Consider the following 20,139-nt stretch of genomic DNA (forward strand, 5'->3'; position numbering starts at 1 on the left):
TGTGAGTCTTTTCTTTGACTCTCATCATATTAGTAGGGTTTGAAGTTGAAGCTGCTCCATCAAAACAAGAAAAGTGCTTTGCCCCACCAGTGGTCATTTTTTGTCTTCACTGGTGGGGCAAATAGAAAGTCTAGTGGGGCAAAATCCCCACCAGTTAACATGTAAAAAAAGGCTTGGCACATCTATGGTTTTTTTCTTCAAACCGAACACATCTCAGGTCTATCGCCATAGGCAATTTACTACCTAGTGAGTTGTGCTGGAAGTGTAAGTGTGTGTACCTAACAGTCTGAGTGCATATCTACTGTTGTGTATGATTTTTCAGTGCTGCCATCTATATCTCAGAAGTGAGTGATATGTAGTGACTGAATATTTGTACTGTTTGTAAGACTGTTGCTCTCTGCGGCGAGACTTTTTAACGGGGAGATCGGCTCGCATTTGCTCCTCAAAGTTGGGAACCACAGAAAACCAACTTCAGCCGACCACCACTGTGGCGACGGTGGGGTTCAAACCTGGGTCCCCGCGATGCGAGTCCGTCACTATGACCACTCGACCACCACAGCAGCCACATCTATGGTTGTTAGATTAAACTTTTAAGAATTGGTTCGATCTTCAGTGAGATTATTGGATCGTAGGGTATGACTATACTTTCTTTGAGTGGGCTCTCTGTAATATTTTCTAAAGTGGTTCCTCATGCCGCTTTCCAGAATTTTCTACTTATTTCGTCAGTTATCTTAGAGTTCAACCTCCTCTCTTTCGCAATTGCTCTGACAGTTTCAAGTTCATGGTCTAATGTGTTCCGATCTGAACAGATGTTAAATGCTTTTGCTACATAAGTACGAAACGCATAAGTTTCTGTTGCATGGGATGACAAGATCTGAAATGAGGTGGCAATGAAACCGCTGAAGGCTTACGATAGACCAAGGTATGGAACTGTGATTTCAGTTTGGATTCAGTTCACAGCTGAATTTAAAACTAACAATGAACTCTCTTTCTTAGACGTATTAGTAACCAAACTTTTAGCAGAAACAGGAACTTTCGGTATTTCGTACTTATGTAGTGAGGGCATTACACTTTTTTTTTTTTAAATTGGTGGTTAACACAAAAGAGTTTGCACTAGAGAGAAGCCATGTGAGTGCCAGGGTTGGCACGGTGTTTATCATCTTGGTAAAAACATATTTTTCTCATGGTTTGTACCATCTTCGGGGGGAAAAATTACTGTTTCTGCTATTCTTTTTTACAAATTTATCTACTTTTCTTTTGAAAAATGCATAATTCTTATACAATGTTGTGCGAATACTGAACACTAAAATTATTATATTATTACTAGTATGCATATTAAAATATAATGTGCTCATTTGATCCTATTGTTATAAACTTTCTTGTCATAAAGCGGGTCCTGACAAATCCAAGGCTCCAAGTCACCATGGTAACTAGAAAATCTGCATTGGCACCTCAAATTTTCTTTATGTAATGGTTTAATCAAAGTCTATAAATGACACAAAATTGTGTGATTTCATGACAGCGTGCCTTTTAGCAAAGGATGGGAATATACGGGAAAAAATTGGCTAATTGGTTTGAAATTTTAGTCACCACATGGTATCACTACTGCCATCTATGGATATATATATTTTTAAATTGTGAAGTTAACTGGGTTAAACACATCATGTTTACACGTGCCCCCCTCTCCCCTATATATTTTTTTTCTTGTAAAAGTCGGAAAAAACACTATTTAGGACCATTTCTCTTGAGCAAAATATTATGCTTTTCTCTTAAGTAATTTGGTTGGTGCATAAATATATTTTGATTTGTCAAGCCCTATTGGTAAAGATAGTCTCATATTGTTATCATATACTGATGGATTAAAAGAAAAAAGTATACATGCTATAAATTCTAGTCAAAGTATCTGTCTATAAATAGCAGAAGCAGATCCATGACTTTCTCGCCCACTGGCTATTAGCGTATTGTCGCCCTTCTCCTGTTTTAATATGATGTTTTTGACCACAGATTACTTGAAGTCCCCGCCCTTTGAACTACAGACTGCTTAGGATCCCCCTTTTCTCCTTTTCCAGGTATGGATCGGAAACACATTATCAGCTCCCCAAATTCAAGTAGCATTTTAAGTGTAACACTTTTTATTATAAGACTCAACGGGGTGTTGAACCAACTCCCGTTGTCTGTCACTGTGCACTATATGTGGATGATCTGCTGATATCGTATCAATCAGTGAATATGAGATCAGCCAAGAGACAATTACAAACTGCTCTTAACAAAATCAGCAAGTGGGCTCATGACAACGGTTTCCTCTTTCTCCGCCGACAAAACCGTCGCTGTGCATTTTTGCTGGCGTCGTAAGCTTCATGATGACCCGCAGTTATTTTTAAATAATAGTCAAATACCTATTGTAGAGAACACAAAATTCCTCGGCATTATATATGACAAGACACTTACATTTAAACCTCATATTTCACAGTTGAGAGCTCGTTGCATGAAGACGATGAACCTCTTGAAGGTCATCTCTTCTACAACATGGGGAGCAGACCGTAAGTCTCTTATTCACCTGTATAAAGCTCTGATAAGATCGAAGCTCGACTACGGCTCCATCATATACGGGTTAGCACCCCGGAGTTATCTGAGTGTGCTCGACCCAGTCCACCATTTAGCCCTCCGGATTTGCTCAGGAGCTTTCTGAACTTCTCCCATGGAGAGTCTCTATGTGGAATGCAACGAGCCATCTCTTACAACAAGACGCCAACAGCTCTCTTTGAAATATTATATTAAAATGAAGTCTCTGCCAGATCATCCACTTCATAATGTCATTTTCAATCCCTCATTTCATAGACTTTTTGCTGTTCGCCCTTCATGTGTTCCATCCTATGGTCTTCGTACGTATGAGGGCACTCACAGAAGAACTACAAATAGACATCACGTGTGGCACCTGTTGCTCGGCAACTGGCACCGTGGCAGCAGTTTCCGCCAGATGTGTCTCTTTCATTATCATTATACCCTAGAGCCACCACAGCAGATGTCATATATCGACAGATATTCCTTAGGCACAGGGGTAGGTACAACAGGTACTTCCCCATATATACCGACGGCTCCAAGAGCCCTGGCCATGTCGGTTGTGCCTTCATCTGCTGTGAGGAGACATCTTTTAAACTATCAGATTCATTCTATATCTACTCGGCGGAACTATACGCTATCCTTCATGCTCTACGTCATATACGAAGCAAACGCCACAGACGATGCATCATTTACAGTGACTCTCTCAGCTCACTGCAAGCACTGTGTTCCTTAAGTTTTCACACCCATCCTTTCATTCAAGCCATTTTTCATGAATTACATTACCTCATCCATCATGGTACCACAGTAAAATTTTACTGGGTACCAGGTCATGTTGATATACCGGGCAACGAAAAAGCAGACACCGCAGCTTGAGCAACAACCAATATCGATAATAGCCTTTTGGTACCTGCCAGTGACCACTTCTCAATCCTCCGGGAAGTGATGTATCGCTGCTGGCAGTATCATTGGGACAATCAAATTAATAACAAATTACATGCTATCAAGCCCACACTTGGCCATTGGCGTTCGAGCTGCAGAACTAACCGAAAGGAGGAAGTTCTGCTTGCTCGGTTGCGCATACGACACAGTCACATCACACAATCATATCTTTTACTACGAGAGAGTCAACCAGAGTGCCCACATTGTCAAAGTCCATTAACCATTGCTCATGCTTTTACTTGTTTGCACCATCGTCATCATTTTACGACCACTTTTGGTCAGAATCATCATTCACTTTGTGACATTTTATCTGACAATAGCGATGCATCTCACATTTTTAAATTCATCAAAGCCATTTGTTTATATGACAAATTATAGTGTTTCACAATTCATGTCATTTTTTACGTTTCATGCATAGTTTTATTTTCTGCACTTGACAAGAATGAGTTTCATCTTATTTTTAATTAATCATTTGTTTTGGCGCATTTTGGCCTTGTTGGCCCTTGCGCCATTAAACCAAAAGTCCAATCCAATCCTTTTCTCCTTAGATAACGCCTCTGATGAACATTTAAAAAATAATTGTATGAGCTCTTAGTGATAATAAAAAGTGAGAAAAGAACCGAAATATTGATTTCATCATTTATCATAATTGAAATTGGTTTGTAAAAAATCAAGCGTATACTTGACTCGTATTAATCAATAATAGTTTTTATAGTATAGAAATAGTAGACAATAGCTGCTCTATCTCTATACTAAAAGTAATATACAGTGAAACCTAGATATAGCAATATTCCGTTGACGAAGAAAAAATATCATAGAGGAATTTATGATTTTATCAATGTATTCCAGGCTTTCTCCGTAATGATCACAAAAAAGCAAGTTTTATTTTCAAACTTAATACAGTGACATGCATAATCTCAATACAACTACCTTGCTATGTCATTCTTCAATTCATTCTCTGTCTCTCTGTTCGATTAGCGTTCCCCAAAAATCACTCGTTCCCTCGAGCACAAAGTCACATTAAATTTCTTCCTTTTCAGTGGCTGCTCAATAGCTTCCTACAGTTGTAATAATTTCTCACTGAACAATAATCTTATATAACGATCTCCTCTATATCAATACTACTCTCTGGTCCTGATTCATAGCGTTAATATACTCTATTTATAATGATAACTCCCTTATAACAATATGTCGGTCCTTTTGGTTATCGTTATATAGGCTTTTCATTGAAGTATATTCAAAGTTATAAATTGTGTACAAAATATGCCATTAGATTTTATACATACAAAGAGGTAGCAAAAGGAAAAAAAAAAGCTTACTATCTATATAGTTTTTAGTTTTTATAACTTCATTTTTAATAGGGGGTTGCTGTATTTTAGAAATATATGATATCCATATTTGTTATGGGCATCATTTTCTCAGCCAAGTTGTTGGGCATTTTGCCTATTGTGGCCTTGCATTTTTATTGGTCGTGTTACAACAGTTTCTGTTTCTAGGATTCTTATTTTCCTTTTTTAATTAAGGCTTAAGTTTATTTGAATTTTTTTATGATAATTATTATTTAAACAATCATTAATCATAAGTTAAGAAAAAACTTACTGTGCATATTGATTATCAATACTAATCATATGTACAGGGTTTTTACCATGGTATTTACTGGTAAATGCGTAGTTTTTACCATGTCCTGGTAAAAACCCAACCCTGGAAAGCACCCTTTTGAAAATTACCATTCAAACTCTTTGAACAATATATACGATAAGTTCGCATTCACTCTTGCTGTGTCAAAGATATATTATTCCTAGCATTTCTCGAGCAGAGCCACATCCATGCCTTTTACTACGGGCTTGTTAACAGAATCCTTCTGTCAACGTTGGGCTATTTCTATTTTTTTTTTTTTTTTTTGGAGAGTTGTGGTTTTTGGGTAACTTTTGCTGAAATAGGGGTGTCCATGACAGAAATTTTCTGTTTTTTTTTTTTTTTTTGTTGGTGTTGCTTTGTTTAGAGAAAAAAATTCAATATTTTTGTCCGCTTTTTGACGTTTAAAACAAATCTTGGCTGGACGATTGTTGAACATCTGTAACCCTGATGTTCACTAGAGAAAAAAAATCATGTTTTTTTTCTTGTGTTCACCTGACATACACAACATAGTTTTCTGTGTCTGCTCTCATCCTATTGTCTCAGAATGTTCTCCAAATTTAAAAAAAAGTTCGTTCTCTATTAAAGACAAAGCAGCGTTAGTGGTTGAATATGAAAAATCGAGAATGACAAAAGTTGTATTCGCTAAGAAGAAGGGAATACCCTGTACAAGTTTGAACAATATAATGATATCTAAGGAGGGAATTGATTCTTTCGGCAGCACACGATGGAGTTGCAAATCGTAAGAGATTTCGAGATTCTAACTTTATAAAGATATTGAATCCTGCCTCAATCCTAGTTGAAAATTTTCATTCCAGCAATGGATGGCTAGAGCGTTTTAAGGAAAGACATGCACTGTCCTTTCAACAAAAAAAATGGATTTTTTATTTAAATCAGATTTTTTTTAAATTTAAATCAGATTTTTCATTATTAAGATTAACTGAGAGTGCTTATTCATTAAAACAAATCTTGCTAATCATTAAGAATGCATAATTCCATATCACCTACTTTATCTCTCAATCTGAAGCGCAACACAGATGAATACAAAACAAAAAAAAACAGGGATTAATACCCAGCATTCATTTTATACATACACAGGGCTCCCACTCGTCCTACTTTTCCTACTGTTTGGTAAAATGTCCTACTTTTGTCCTACTTTCTAGTTTTTGTCCTGCTTTTCCTATTTTTTTACCAAATCCTACCAACAAAATTTGTGTAATTGATTTTAATTGAGCAGAAAATCATTGATATATTGCCAAATATTACAAATGTTGAAGAATGCAATTAATGATTCTGCCAGAGCAGAAATTTTATCATTTTTAAGGTTATTTGGGGGGGGGGTGTATGTGGACCACAGTTGGTTGATTAATTTTTCATTTGCTTAGTTTGAGGGTTCAACAAGTATAGTAGTCATTAAAAATTTCTGTCTGGATGTGAAAAATAATTTTGTATTTATTACTTCGTGGTCTTGGACAGTAACTAACATTCACCAATCAAAATTATGGTGCAAATAAGTGAAACAACAGTTTGCATTTCAAAGCAGTTGGATACATAGGCCTATTCTAGGTTTGGTGATTCTGGTGCTACCCTATAGCATTCAGTTGTCTCCTGTATTTTTAAGGCATGAAGAGGCATAAATAATATTTACAATGCTCAGCAAAGAGCTAGAAATGAAAGTGCTTCATTTGTCAAAAATTATTATACTGGCATTGAACAGTAAAATGTGAACAAATCCCTTTAAAAAATGATGGACAACGCAGTAAAACAGGTTCACCTTGCCTTATTTACATCGGATCTTGCAATCTACACATTTTGCACTGTGCTTGTGAAAGTGGTCTCGAAGGAGCGTAATTCTTAAAAAAGCATACGTCTTCAGAATTTGCTGTGCATTGTCGAAGAGACTTGACAAGCTCTGCACTTTGGAAGACTCCAAAAAAAGAATGTAATAGGCCTATATATGAGGAGAGACAGCAAAGAATTATCTGTGGTTGCAAGTACACTGTTTTGGCCAAAAATTGGTTTTGTAACCAAGTCATTTATCATTGCTTTGGCTTGAGTCAATCTTATAGGAAACTGAAATAGTGCTATGAAAAAAAAATTTTTAGGGATTTTTTCCCATTATGCTATGATTATGTTGTCTAAGGGGGTTACCCTTCCCCATCCTATTTTTTATTCCTGCGTTTTCCTACTTTTTCTCATTTTTTGAGTGGAGCCCTGCATACAATAATGACAAAATCATTAATTAATTAGGCAAAGACAAAAAAAGTCATATTCATGGAGGCGATTGGGCAATTTACATAAACCAATGCTAATGAACAAAAAAAGAAACTTGATCATGATTATTGTTATGCGAGTGTCACTGAGTTGGCAGCTCAAAAAAGGGCAATTATATGCCCTGACTGGTTCCCACTATCATGTTTGGCAACAATGAACTCTAGGATTAAGAGGTCTTAAATGTTACAAATAAATTTAGCCAAAATAGAGAAAGGCTAGATTTTTTTTTTTCTGTTTATTATACTAGCTGCATTATACATCACTTTATTCCAAACAAGGAAAGAAAAAAAACAAAAAAATTATTAGAAGATCCAAAATAGATATTGAGCATGTTTTGCGATATCTAAAGTAATTTGTAAAAGCGTTTCAATTGAGTAACCATGTTTTTAAATGTTTCCTGAAAATTGAAAGGCCATTAAGATTTCTGAGACTGCTGGGGGAGGTTGTTCCACATCACCGGACCAACAAAATTTAGATCGCATCTCATATATTCGGTTTTGATTTGGAGTGGGATGAGTATGTTATGATTCCTTGTGGCGTAGTTATGTTGAGAGTTGTTGCATATGATGATGTCATGCTATCTGTTCATTTTAATTCGCTGAAACATTATACATATCTTTTCGAGGCACAAAGGCTATCCACGTGATCGTGATCCTGTTTCTGAATAGAGTTTCATGAATTGGCGCTGGATTCTGCAAAAACGATCGTCTGTAATTAGGATTACCCCACACAGATAAACAATAATTAATGAGATATTGAACATGTGAATGATAAAGCATTGAAAAAACATTCATATAATTTTTTGTTACGATAAAAAAGTCCAGATATTTTTCTGAGATAGACAATTCATATACATAAGCTTTGAGTCAAACTTATGTTGCAAGGTGATTCCAAGATATTTAATAGAGTTAGTGATTGAGACAGTGACAATGTCTTCAAAATTTATGTATGTGGTCTAGCATAAAACAACATTCTGGGTTTTAGATTGATTAAATTCAAATTATGATTTTAGAACCATGCGATGGGAGAATAAGTTAAACATTTCTGCTGAGAATATCAATATCATAATGTCAGAAAAGAGAGAAGAGTCGTATCATCAACATACATGTGAACTTTGACAGAATTATTCACATTAAAAACATCATTAACATAAAAACTGAATCATGAATAAACTATAAATATGAACACCAAAAATCTGTGTTTATGAAACAAAAGTTTGTTGAGCCCAAATTAATTTCATGGATTAAAATTTTTCTTGTAGAGAAAAGTGCTTTTATTCATGGGGCCTCCTCCCATTATAAAGTAAAAGAGAGGTGGCAACTCAGTATCACACATATGGTGTAGGTATCTCAGTTCACTGGATGTACAATGAAAGGGCCATTCAGCATCAACTAAATAAAACAAATTCTATTGACAAGATTGTTTCTTGCACAATTGGTGGATGTGTTTCGGTCTTGCATGATGTTCCTTAATAGTGCGTCCGAGTAGTGTGGTGGTGAGATGCTCGTCTACCACCGTGAAGGTTGCTGTTACGGTCCTGGGTTCGAGCCAGAGGGAGGCTATAGATAAGATATTTTCCCTAACGAACTTGAGGTGACCACCAGTAGACAGTGCCTTCATTTCCAATCCATCTCATTAATGGCAGTAAATTGCAATATAGCCATATAGCCAGAGTTGGTGTTTGGTGAAGTAGTTAACAAATTTTTATTTTTTCACAGATTTAATGAGTTTTTTAAAAAAAAACTGAGCAACCACTAAAAATTTAAATACAAAAAGGAAAGTCAAAAGCCCAATGATATTTATGCTGGTACAGCATCTAATATTTTGATTCAACAATTAGAACAGAGAATTCAGGCTTTACACAAAAAACTTTTATTCCTAGAGATGTGAGGTGAGAATATTCTCGGAGAACAAGAATATTCTCCTGGATGTAAAAATTGGAGAATAATCGAGAATATTCATTTTTCTTTTAAATAATTTAAATTTTTATACTAATTTTGTTTATATTGTGAAATATAAATCAGTTTTCATAGCCTGAAACATTTACAACCAGGGTTGGCAGGTTTTTGACGGTCATGTCAAAAACCCTCTGTCTCAAAAACCTTTGTCAAAAACCTCAAATATTGCTTTTAAGTATAAAAATTCCCATTGGAAATGCACACGTTAATTGCATGTAATGTTTAAAGTGACTATAGTATACAAAGAATAAATATTTAATATATTCTAAAATAATTTTCTACTCTCGACAGAATTATTTTGGACAATATATATGCTTTTTTTCTTTAAAATTTGAATAAAGCATAACATGAACAATGAAGGTGAAACTATGGAACGATTTGACATTCTTTGATTCAAGATGATTCCTGACTTTCCAAAATTTCTTCAACTGCTTATATATGTTTGCATTGATATAAACCGTCTGCTGTACTCTTTTTACTACAGATAAGTGTTTAAAAAAAGTTTATTACATCGTGTATGTAATGTTGATTTCTGTTATTATTAAATTATTTAGATAACCACTGATATACTTAAAATGATACTCTTATTGCGCATAACATTGAAATATATCTAGCGATCGAAATACTAAATTTTAGGACTAAAATGTCATTTAATTTGGCAATGCTGGCTTGCATATGTCAAACTTGGTTTATTCTTACTTTTGCACTATGATATGGTACATTTACTAGCATTTATAATGCAGTGGTTTTCCAATTGAAGCTGTTTTCAAACGTGCAAAACAAATGCTTTGGGTATCAAGTTTTGTCAGCTCTGCTTTGGTTGAAAATACTCTTTAAAGCTCTGTGAATTTATACACCCTGATCTAAGAAATTTTTAGGTGAAAATAAATGAGTTTAATTAGTGCATTAACAGATGCTGCGAGATAATTTTTATATGGAATAAAATTTTGGGCAGATCAGAAAATTTAAAATATCAAAATATATATTTTTCCTCAGTAATTATAATTCTGAATATAAAACCCTTTAATCTAAATAAAAGTAAGTGTTTTGTTATTTAACATATCTATCAAGTTAACAAAAACTATTTGACATCATTGACAGTAAAATTTTGATAGTTTTAATACAGAGTTAGTTTATGGGGTCAAAAACCTAACCCTGATGCCCTATTATACATGTTTTGAATAAGCAGCTCTATTCCACTTAGCAAATTCAACACAGGTAATGAGTAGCTTATATAACTAAACGGTTTAGTTAAATGGTTTAGTAAACCATAAAATTATATTTTATATGTTCTAGACTCTTATGTTGAAAAATTTTAAATTGCAAATTATAATTAATATTTTGTTTTAATTATTGTAATAAATTAATGTTTAAAAATAAAACATTGTAGTATGCCAAAAAGTAAGTTTTCCATCATGCTGTACACCTATTGCGTTCAAAACATCAAAAGGCATTCATTTAGATTTTTGATGGTTTTTGACAGTTTATACAAATACAAATACAACGCCACAACAGGCAAAATGCCCAACGAGGTGGCTGAGAAAAAGATGCCCATAAAAATATGGATGTCATATATTTCAAAAATACAGCAACCCAATTAAAAATGCAATTAACAGCAATTATAAACAATATATACACATGATAAAATATTATACAATGCCCATAAAGAATACTTATGGTTGTCTTATTCTAAGGATGGATAGTTTCTCGATTTACCCTAACATGTTTATCGTATTTCTTTTTAAATGTGTCAATTGTGTTACAATTTACTACCTCCGGGGGTAAGCTATTCCATTTATTAACAACCCTATTAGAGAAAAATTCCGTGCGACACCATAACCTTGCATTGTCCCTCACCAATCGATACTGGTGTCCAACCAGTAAAAAGTTTAACCAGTTTTTGACAGTTTAAACCAGTTTTTTATGCTTGTCATGTAAAAACCCCAACCCTGTCTACAACAAAACAATTTTTGGTGTAATCACCCCGAAGGGCAACTTCTAGGTCAAGAATATTCTCAGCATATTCTCCAAGTCATGATGAGAGGTTTTAAAAGTTTCGTTGTGAAGATTTTAGAAACCTTTAGATTGAAACCTTCAAGTTCACAACAAAGAAATTAAATCAAAGTTGATTGATAAAGGAAGCTATTCTTATATAATCACCTTCATTCTAAGAAGATACTGTTGTTTTTTCAATGCACAGACACTTTTAAATTCTGTATCACTCACATTTCTTTAAAAGTTGTGTGATTCAGTCCTGTTGGTTTAATTTTCTGGCTTTCAAACTTCAATATTGTGGTTTACAAACTTCAATATACCCATCTTCTTGACAGAGAATATTCTCTCAAAGGACTACTATTATAAATTACTAGAGAATATTCTTATCAAAAATAATAATTATTATACAAAAATAATAATAATTATACAAAAATAATAATTATACAAAAAATAATAATTATACAAAAATAATAATTATACAAAAATAATAATTATACAAAAATAATAATTATTATTATTTTCAAGTTATTTATCAAGATTATTTATTATAATACATGTTATTACATATATTTTTGATAATACTCTCTGGAAAGATTTCGGGAACTGAAGAATATTCTCATCAAGGAGAATATTCAACAATATTCTCTGGAAGGACTATTATTAATAACTTCAGAATAATTCTTATTATTTCCTATAAGAATATTTTCCCCAGTGATTTATGAAATTAGTCATTCCAGAGAATATTCTCAAGGATATTATATGTAACTATATTATAAATAACTGGAGAATATTCTCATCAAGAACTTATAATATTCTGAAGTTATTTATAATAGGCCTAGTAGTCCTAGCAGAGAATATTCTTGAATATTCTTCTGGATGAGAATATTCTCCAAAAGATTATTCTCGAGAATTTTACATCTCTATTCTTTATAATACTCTCTGGAAAGAGGAAAGATTTCGGGAACTGAAGAATACTCTCATCAAGGAGAATATTCAAGAATACACGAAGTTATTTGATGTTGTTTTAAAGGGATGATGAAGTGATTTAAATTGGCATATCCTGTTGACATGTCATTGCTTTTTTTTATCATACATACTTTTATCTTCTTGATACGACAAAAACAAATTTTATATGATTTGGACATTTGTTTTGGGCACAGTTTGACCAATTTCGTCCTTGCACCAGTGAAACGGAAATCCAATCATTTTTAATTTCATAAATATTTATTCGGTTACAGAACTTATGTTTACTTCAATTTTTTCATTTTTATGAGTAGATTTTGAGGTGGGTATTCTGATCAATATAGTGAATATCATTTGCAGTATTACTGAATTGCCCAAAACCTTGTCAACTTTGATTATAATAGATTTTGACTGTGACAACTATACTTTTTCTTTTGCAGATAACTGAACATTCCCATCATAATTTTCAGGATTAATGAGCCGAATCGTTACATGAAGATATGCAGAGAAATTTTCGAAAACCATGAAGCTTCACGAGAATCATAAAAACTAACAGATTTGGTTGCTGGCTCTCCATTCAAACACATCTTTAAGAGTAAGGGTGAATCGTCTGCAAGATCACATAATGAGAATAATATGCATGAAAGCAATGACAGTTTTGTTTCATTTTGACTAAATATTTGATTTCTGATCAATTTCAAACTGTGATGAGCGTCAGTGCTAAAAAAGAACATTGATGAAAGAGAATGATTTAGACTAGGGTTGAGGAACAGACTGAAATCTCCATACCGTATAAAGCACACATCAGTGTGATATGTGATGGCAAATTTTCACAAATCAGCAATTAAAATCCATACAAAAAATAAACACACGGAAAAGAAACCATATCTCTGAGAGAATGTTTCGTTCAATTGCTACTCTATACACTGGCACACACAAATTCACGGTGAGTGTGGAGCAACATGAATGAAAAGTTATTAAAATGTTTTATCAGACATTTAGATACACACAAAACATACCACACATGAGAATACTCTTCTGAGTATGTTAATTGTGATAGAGTTGTGCTAAAATATATTTTTACAAGATTCCACATCCTTGGGAGAAATTGCTTGAGTGTGAAATCTGTTTTGAAATATTTATTGAGTAGGTAGGCAGTTTCAAATCAGAAAACAAGAGTCCATTGTGGAGAGCAGCCACAAGAGTGTTAATATGCACAAAAGAGTCCATGCAGGAGGGAGGCCGCACAAGTGTGAAATCTGTGGTAAAACATTTTCTCGAGGTAGCAATTTAAACATCCACAAAAGAGTCCACACTGGAGAGAAGCCACATGAGTGCAAAATCTGTGGTAAAACATTTTCTCGAAGTGGCAATTTAAACATCCACAAAAAAGTCCACACTGGGGAGAAGTCACATAAGTGCGAAATCTGTGGTAAAACATTTTCTCGAAGTGGCAATTTAAACATCCACAAAAAAGTCCACACTGGGGAGAAGTCACATAAGTGCGAAATCTGCGGTAAAAGTTTTTATCAGAGTCATGATTTCAACATTCACATAAGAGTCCACACTGGAGAGAAGCCACATGAGTGCGAAATCTGTGGCAAAACATTTTCTCGAATGAACAATTTAAACATTCACAAAAGAATCCATACTGGAGAGAAGCCACACGAATGCGAAATTTGTGGTAAAATTTTTTATCAAAGTCACAATTTAAACATTCACAAAAGAGTCCACACTGGAGAGAAGCCCTACGAGTGCAAAATCTGTGGTAAAACATTTTCTCGAAGTGGCAATTTAAACATCCACAAAAGAGTTCACACTGGAGAGAAGCCACATAAGTGTGAAATCTGCAGTAAAAGTTTTTATCAGAGTCACGATTTCAACATTCACAAGAGAGTTCACACCGGAGAAAAGCCCTACCAGTGCAAAATCTGTCGTAAAACATTTTCTGTAATTGGCAATTTAAACATTCACAAAAGAGTCCACACTGGAGAGAAACCACATGAGTGCAAAATCTGTGGTAAAAAATTTTGTCAAAATTGCAATTTAAACACTCATAAAAGAGTCCACACTGGAGAAAAGCCACATGAGTGTGAAATTTGTGGTAAAAATTTTTCTCGAAGCAACACGTTAAACGTTCACAAAAGAGTTCACACTGGAGAGAAGCCACATGAGTGTGAAATTTGTGGTAAAAAATTTTCTCGAACTTGTGAGTTAAATATTCACAAAAGAGTCCACACTAAAGAGAAATCTGTGGTAAAAAATTTTCTCGAAGGAACGATTTAAACATTCACAAAAGAGTCCACACTAAAGAGAAGCCACACGAGTAGGAAGTCTGTGGTAAAACTTTTTCCTCAAAGTGGCAATTTAAATATCCCCAAAAGAGTCCACACTGGGGAGAAGTCACAGAAGTGAAATCTGTGGCAAAAAAACTTTTTTGAAGTAATTATTTAAACATTCGCAAAAGAGGCCAATCTGTAGTAAAACTTTTGTCGAAGTAACAATTTTAACCAACACAAAAAAGTTCATACTAGAGATAAGCCACACGAGCATGATATCTGTATTTACGGACCATCGACAGTTTTAACTGATACAAAAGATTCTACTCTGGGGAGAAGCCACACAAATGCAGTTGTTTTACGTAAAGTTCCAACCAGTTTTGATTTGAAGCACAAGTTGATTCATTCTGATTGGAGTTCAGATGAAATTGCTAGCATATCGAGCAAATGGCTTAGCGTAATGTAGTATGTCTCACCACGATACCTCAGTGGAAGAACCTGCATTTCTTTCAAGTGATAGAGATTGTGTTATAAAAAAATATTTTAATAAAAACTCTTTTAAAATAGAAGAGAATGTTTTGTTTCTTTTTTATTCTGTGATAAGTTTGCATAGGTTTTTAGCCTATCGATGAGGTTTAGTAGTTTTCTGTGACTTTCATTGTATAGGTGCGTGGATGAAAGGAGGAGTGACGAACTTTTGTATAAAAATATATTTAATTTAAATGTATACGGCAGGACTTAAAAGGCTGTGCAAAGTAAAAAAATAATATAAAAACATTCTTCCCTGCCAACTGCGGTCGTTCTCAAGCCTGTTCGAAAACTAACTATCCCTTCTTGGAGACCTTGGATCTCTGGTCGGCTTTGACCGATTCCTCACATGTACGAGGTAGTCTTTCGGCAACGATAGTGAGAGAACTACCCACAGAGGAACCTGACGAACAATACAACATCCGTGTGAAGCTCGTAACGTCAGTGAAGGCGTCCATTTCACTTATAGCCATTGGATATACTGCAAAAAAGGTAACGGTTTCGAATGGGTCGGCTTGCTATATCCAACGGCTGCAGGTGAAATGGACGACTTCAGTGATGTCAAAGCTTCGCGCGGAGGCATTCTGCTAAGACGCCTTCATATACGAGCGGAACCATCAGGCATTCTGGTCCTCGCCAAAGTCCAACAGAGTTGCTGCACGAAATCGTCGCTTCGGAAATGACCGCCAAACAGGGAAAAAGCAATCGCGTCCGTAAATCTGGCATAGCAACCTAACAAACAGAATTCCCCGCGCGCTAAAAATGTGTGGCAAATACATATGGAAAATTCAATTTGTGGGAGAAATGAGGAATTTCAAGGAACAGATTTTTACTACGGGTAATAAACCACGTTTCACGAAATTATTAAACACAAAATTATATAGCAAAAAAAACTTTTTTTCAGGTTTTTAGTGAAAATAAAATATTTCTATATATCCCCTACCCCGATCCTTAATTTTAGGATTGTCGGCATACAAAAATATGTATAGTCAATTTAGATTACATGAAGAAAATTTCTTCTGGATATTAAATGATTGTGTGAAGTTAAGGATTTGATAAACTACTGCCTCTAGATATTGGAAATTTAGTAAAAAAATTCTTAAATATTTTAGGAGCATTTATTTTATCAGAATTTTCTTCAGTATATTACAAATTCTTAATAGCACACACAGGTTCAATAATGTACACTGCTGGCCACCGTAAATGCAACACCCTGAAGGAAGCATGCAATATGAAATTTACAACATGCATTAGCGGAGGAGAGATATGCAAATGATTAGAATTTCAGCGCAGACGCACATCACGTGCGACTGTGGCGCCACTTCAAAGCGCTATTTAAGGCTTGGAGATTTCGACGATTTGAAGTACGGCAATTGTGTTTTTCTTGTGGTTTTTTCAAAAAAAACGATCAATTATGCCTCGTAGAAAACAGCGATCATCTTTTGATCAAGTATCCGAGTTCGACAGAGGAAGGATAGTGGCCTACCGAGATTGTGGATTATCTTTCAGGGAAATCGGTAGTCGTGTTGGACGAAACCAAACAACTGTAATGCGGATATGTGATCGTTGGATGCAGGAGGGTACGACGGACCGACGTGTTCGATCGCATCCACCTCAGTACACCACTTCACGTGATGACAGGCGTATGGCAGTGACGGATCGCTCAGCCACATCACGAACCATAGCACAGCACATTCAGTCTGTACCGCATCATACAGTGTCTGCGCGTACCGTTCGACGCCGTTTACAGCAGAGTGGTCTGTCCGCAAGACGTCCATTGCTTCGTCTACCCTTGACGCAGAACCACAGACGTCTCCGCCGCCAATGGTGCGATGAAAGAAGGATGTGGACGGCACAATGGAATGAAATTGTCTTTACTGACGAGTGACGCTTCTGTCTGCAACACCACGATGGTCGGATTCGAGTCTGGAGACACCGTGGAGAGAGGATGCTGAACAGCTGCGTTATGCACCGCCACACTGGTCCTGCACCGGATATTATGGTATGGGGCGGTATTGGATATCACTGTCGTACTCCTTTAGTACGCATTGCCGGTACTTTAAAAAGAAAGCGCTACATCTCCGAGGTGTTGGAGCCAGTTGTCCTTCCTTACCTTCAGGGCTTGCCCACAGCCATATTTCAACAGGATAATGCGCAACCACACGTGGCACGCATTGTCCAAAGGTTCTTCGTCAATCGCCAGATTGAATTGCTTCCCTGGCCAGCTCGCTCTCCGGATCTTCCGCCGATAGAAAACATGTGGTCCATGGTTGCTCAACGATTGACCCAGATTACATCCCCAGCTGCCACACCAGATCAACTTTGGCAACGCGTGGAAGCTGCTTGGTCTGCTGTACCCCAAGAACACATCCAAAGTCTCTTTGAATCAATGCCGAGGCGTGTGGCAGCGGTGATCTCCAACAATGGCGGCTACTCTGGCTACTGATTTTGGCAGGAACCACACTTCACAGAAGTCTATAAATTTAATCATTTGATGCTTGGTCAACATGTTATCTACAAAATAAATATTGTTGTGATATCTCTTGTCTTTCTTGGTGTTGCAATTTGGGTGGCCAGCAGTGTAAATTGACGAGCTCAATGAGTGAATGAATGAATTTATTTATTAAAAGAATATTCAAACATAATGTACATAACTGATGAAAGCAAGATTTTGCAAATATCATATTCACAATTTCACATATTTTTCTACACTAAGTAATTAATTACTACGCTGCTTTAGAGTACCAGTAAACTTTGAATTACAAAAAAATATATGCTTAAATAATAGAAATATAGTTCTTTTCTTGGAACTGCGTGACCCAACAGCAATTAATCTGGAGAAGAAAAAAAATATATATTATATATTCAAATATATATATATTCAAAAGCAATACTTTAAGAGAGCCAAGAACTCAACAACTGCAAATTGAAAATTACAATTATGGCAAAAAATAGTCCACACGTAAATGGTAAATACCCGTATTTCGTTATCTGTGACCCTAGTAATAGGTCAATACAGGGGCACAACAAAATACTTTGTTCCCCAGGCGAGCCAGAATTTTGGTATCCTCTTGCATGTAGAAGCAGTTAAAGGATGAATTCTGCACCCTGTCTGGGGCACCAAACCCACATGCCCCCCCCCCCCAGTTGCAGCCCTGGGCCAATAATAAGCCAATCTTAAAATTCTAATGTATAAAAGCATCACAACATTAGGATAAATAATCACCAATAAAATACACACATTGATTCCTTTTAATAAATATATTTGTATGTAGCTAGTATCCTACAAACCAAGCTTTCTCTCCTCATCTAAAAAGTAAACAAATAAGCAATGACGAGTAAAAATGAAACACAAACTTTTCTTAAAAATATAAAGACACTGAGGCTCTATAACATTATTAGTGTAAGTGCATAATGTAATTTTTTCTGACACCACACAGTAGTGATCAGTTGTGAAAATTCACGTGTTCTGATGTTGCGGTAATGGACATCAGAAATAAGTGTCCACCAGTGAATGAGAGAAACCTGATTTTCACGTTTTTCTTGCCATCATAATAATGTGTTATGTGCTTGTACGTCTGTATAACGAGATTTGTTGCTGACAGTTGTCGAAAACCCTTTCATGCTTTCTAAATCTTTTGCACACATTGGACACCTTAATGCTTATTTTCTGAAATAATTGTATTCATATTTTTTGTACTACACTTACCATGATATACCAAAATGTCACTATTAAAATTTCACTTTTTAACCACAAAGTCAAAAATTAACAAATCAACGATTAAAATGCCAGTTAACTTTCTTTTTCTTCTCAGCTTTCTTATATCAGTTTCTAATTCCCCTCAAATTTTACTCACAGAACATATTAAATGTAAAATACAGACTGCAAAATAAATGAAGTGAACTTTTGCTTCATTATTTCTCAAATCTGTGGCTTTTTTTAACTTGCTTTGTGTTGAGCATTTGAAACTGCAGGCTTCGCTAAGCACTAAAATGGTAAATTAAAGAAAGCAAACATGCTGGCAATCAGGCCCGTCATTTAGGGGGGGCGGGCAGGGAGGGGCCGTTGCCCCCCTGGCTTTTGAAAGTACACTACAAATGGTATATAAATATATATATATACATGCGTACCTTTAGTACATGCTCTTTGCCCCCCCCCCCCTGGAAAAAGTTGAAATGACGGTCCTGCATTTCGCCAAAAATCGGAAAAATTATCACCGAGGCAAAACGGACAGAATACATTTCCCAATTTACGACTGACATACATCATATTAAGGGATCAGAAAATTCAGTTGCGGATGCTCTATCGCGAATTGAGGAAATTACAACACCATGTTCCATCAATTACACTGAAATAGCGGAACCCCAAGAAACAGACGCGGAGCTAATGAACTTGTTATAGACACAAACTTCATTGGACTTCAAAAAAGTGACACTACTCGTCTCTGACCGCAAACTGTATTGTGATGTTTCTTCCAGAAAAGTCAGACCTTACGTTCCAAAGGACTTCCGTTACCAGGTTTTTCAGGCGGTGCACAAATTATCACACCCGGGAACCCGAGTCACTACCAAACTGGTCACAGACCGATTCGTTTGGCCCTCGGTTAATAAAGATGTCGCCAGATGGGTCAAGTCTTGCATTCCGTGCCAGAAAGTGAAAGTTCACAGACATACAACCAGCAGTTTGGGCTCATTTGAACTTCCAACCGAACGCTTTGAACACGTCCACCTTGACATTATTGGTCCGCTTCCAGAATCACAAGGATTTTCTTATGCACTCACTATGGTGGATCGCTTTACGCGCTGGCCAGAAGTGGCACCGATCGTGGACATTACTGCTGAGACTGTGGCGAAGGCATTCCTGTCGGTACGGATATCGCGATTCGGATGTCCCAAGCGCATCACAACGGATAGAGGACGCCAGTTTGAATCTTCGTTATTCCAAGAATTATCAAACCTCTTGGGTGTTCAAAAATTACGAACAACAACATTCAATCCCAAAGCAA

The 20,139-nt window shown here is 35.8% G+C and overlaps 1 protein-coding gene across 2 annotated transcripts in view; it reads left to right on the plus strand.

Moving 5' to 3' along the window:
- LOC149068509 (uncharacterized) overlaps positions 1–15,127 on the plus strand; it is a 47,358-nt gene extending 32,231 nt beyond the window's left edge. For both annotated transcript variants that reach the window (XM_089251860.1, XM_089251861.1), the window contains one exon: positions 12,767–15,127. In XM_089251860.1, the coding sequence (XP_089107986.1) occupies positions 13,539–14,612 (1,074 nt within the window). In that variant the 5' untranslated portion in view covers positions 12,767–13,538 and the 3' untranslated portion in view covers positions 14,613–15,127. The remainder of the gene's footprint in view (positions 1–12,766) is intronic.
- Positions 15,128–20,139: the final 5,012 nt, after the last annotated feature.

This window comes from Pholcus phalangioides, unplaced genomic scaffold, assembly GCF_987345545.1.
Source record: "Pholcus phalangioides strain wild (caught in Gottingen) unplaced genomic scaffold, Ppha-v1.0 ptg000027l_1, whole genome shotgun sequence".
In the NCBI taxonomy this organism is placed as follows: Eukaryota; Metazoa; Arthropoda; class Arachnida; order Araneae; family Pholcidae; genus Pholcus; species Pholcus phalangioides.